Source organism: Bidens hawaiensis, unplaced genomic scaffold (genome assembly GCF_021521415.1).
Source record: "Bidens hawaiensis isolate Kalapana, Puna unplaced genomic scaffold, B.hawaiensis_p1.1 tig00004242_1, whole genome shotgun sequence".
NCBI classification, from domain to species: Eukaryota; Viridiplantae; Streptophyta; class Magnoliopsida; order Asterales; family Asteraceae; genus Bidens; species Bidens hawaiensis.
This window is the reverse complement of record NW_027491253.1, coordinates 894,415-896,763: the sequence shown is the minus strand read 5'-3', so window position 1 is coordinate 896,763 and position 2,349 is coordinate 894,415. Positions and strand designations below refer to the sequence as shown.

Genomic DNA, 2,349 nt, shown 5'->3' with positions numbered 1-2,349 from the left:
CTAAAGCTTAACTTCTGATTTGCAATCTGAAGTTGCATTTTTTCCAATAATATGAAGAGAAACATCACAAGAACTATAAGTTGAAGTCTTCTTTTTGAACACTTTGAAAACTATTGCTTTCCCTTTTAGTTTTGTTGTTGAAGTAAAATTCAAAGTATCAGATGCAAGATCCATCAAAAAGTTCGGATTCGTAATCAAACTCTTACCAATCACCAAAACATTCGAGCCAACGCTGTGTTGCCCTCGAGCAGGGATTGTATCTGCCATCACAGGGGCCACAGCCACCATATCTCCATGATAAGTCACATAAGTCGTACTATTTTCATACTTAAATCCACCGTAATTAGGATTGTTAACCATGAGACTAATCCCTAACGTGACATTTGTATCTGTAATATCGAAAACATTTGTTGAGAACGATTCGAGTGTGACACTTTGAGTGGTGATTTTGGGTTGCTTGGGCTTGAAAAGAGTGAAGTAGAGGGTGATTGAAGTCACTATGATGATTATTAAAAGAACAGCAGTCACAACACAACATATCATCAAAGGTCTTCGAGATTTATCCATGATCTATAATGTTTATTTTTCTTTTTTGCTGTCGAAAATCATGTGGTGTATATATGTGGGATTTGAGATCTTCGTGCAATCAGAACATGCAAGGAAAGAGGCAAAGATTGTGATGGTTACAATGCTGGGAAAGTTTTTATTGGACAAATTAAGGATGTTGTCAGGAGATAAAAACAATGATATGTGTTCTTTTTGGTTGTATATATATACATTCGAATCAAAATGCATTCGGTTTCGTCTCAAGTATAGGTATAAGTTTTAATGAAAAGTACAATTACTTTTGAAATAGGAAAAATTATGGGTATGTTGTTCCTAGTAGAAAGATGAAAATGTTTTGGTTTCTAGACGATCTGTCGTTTGAAATGACGGATCCTAAATCGTTGCAGATATGTCAGTATTGGTCTGGTGCGCTAGAAAATTCCTTTGTGTTCCGCCATTTCAAACATTGGAGCCACTATGAAACACACAAGATCCGTCATTTGTTGTGTCTTGAACAGTGCAAAGTCAGACAAGATGCTCTATAAGATATGACTTGTGCGATATCATTATTACTTTAGCGGTTCCTTCGTTTGAAATGGTAGCAGCCCTAGACAAGGTCCAAGGGACAAAGTCCCGCTAGGTCGAACTGTCACATGTAAAATTATTAAATAAAACAAAATGTAATTTTAATTAAATTTGAATTTAATTAAGATAATTGCACAAGATATATAGTTTCTTAGCTCTAATCCCATAATAACTCTCCATCGTTGTTTTGGTCACTCTCGATATCTCTGGTTTTAATATTCTCTCGATCATCAAATTAAGTTCTGATCAATTTCTGAGATGTATTCGATTGAATTTTTGGGTGAACCGCCAAAATAATTTGATTTAAAAGTGTATCACGTCTCTAATCAAATTATGCAGACGTTATTGAATCTCACAAATCCTTGCCACAATTTGAAGTATATATATCCGTCATTCAAAAAAAAAAAATAACCTTCGCATATATAGCTGTCCCGGTGTCAAAAAGGTAGAAACTATACAGTTATATGCGTACGGAACATGCATACAAAAGTATCTCAATCAATCATATTTATAAATTTAATCTGGCTTTTTAAACTTTTCTTAAACATTTCAACATTTATCAAATACTTTTAACAGTAAATTTCATTATAATACAACTTTCTTTTTCATTATAATACAACTAATTAAATAAATATCTCCACACATTTATGTAACAAATAATAACTCTTTTAATGTAATGATGTTTTAAAAAAAACTGTAAAATATTTACCAAGAAAAATTTATGTATTTTTGTAAAATAAAAGATTACTTTATGAAATAAGTATTACAGTTATAACTTGCATTTATATATAGACAATGTTCAAATTATTATTATTACTACTTTTAATAGTTAAATAATGCTAACAACTGTAACAAATTTAATTACAAGTATTTATTTATTTTTACTTTTTGAACTATTTTTTTAACTTATAGCTTGTTGTACTAAGTTAAACACACAGTTAGAGGTGCACAAATCGGGTTTTTCAAATACCTGGGTTCGGATATGGAACCAGGTTCGGGTATGATCGGGTATTGGTAATAACCGGGTCGGGTTCGGATCCGGGTATTGTCTCTAAAAATCATACCCTACGCATCGGGTTCGGGTCGGGTATGGAACCGGGTATTATCAAACCGGGTATTTGAATACCCTATTTTTGGGTATTGAAAAAACCCTATTTTTGGGTTTTTTGGGGTTTTTTCCGGGATTTTTTCGGATATTGATTGGATTTTTTAAGAGGT

The 2,349-nt window shown here is 32.6% G+C and overlaps 1 protein-coding gene across 1 annotated transcript; it reads right to left on the bottom strand.

Moving 5' to 3' along the window:
- LOC143625856 (uncharacterized) lies at positions 1 to 567 on the bottom strand. Its single transcript, XM_077096083.1, has one exon. It carries the CDS (start codon positions 565 to 567, stop codon positions 1 to 3), a length of 567 nt encoding a protein of 188 aa, XP_076952198.1.
- Positions 568 to 2,349: the final 1,782 nt, after the last annotated feature.

What these genes read in the sequence shown, in the direction of transcription:
- LOC143625856 (XM_077096083.1), bottom strand. Translation starts at nt 567, where the DNA reads ATGGATAAATCTCGAAGACCTTTGATGATATGTTGTGTTGTGACTGCT.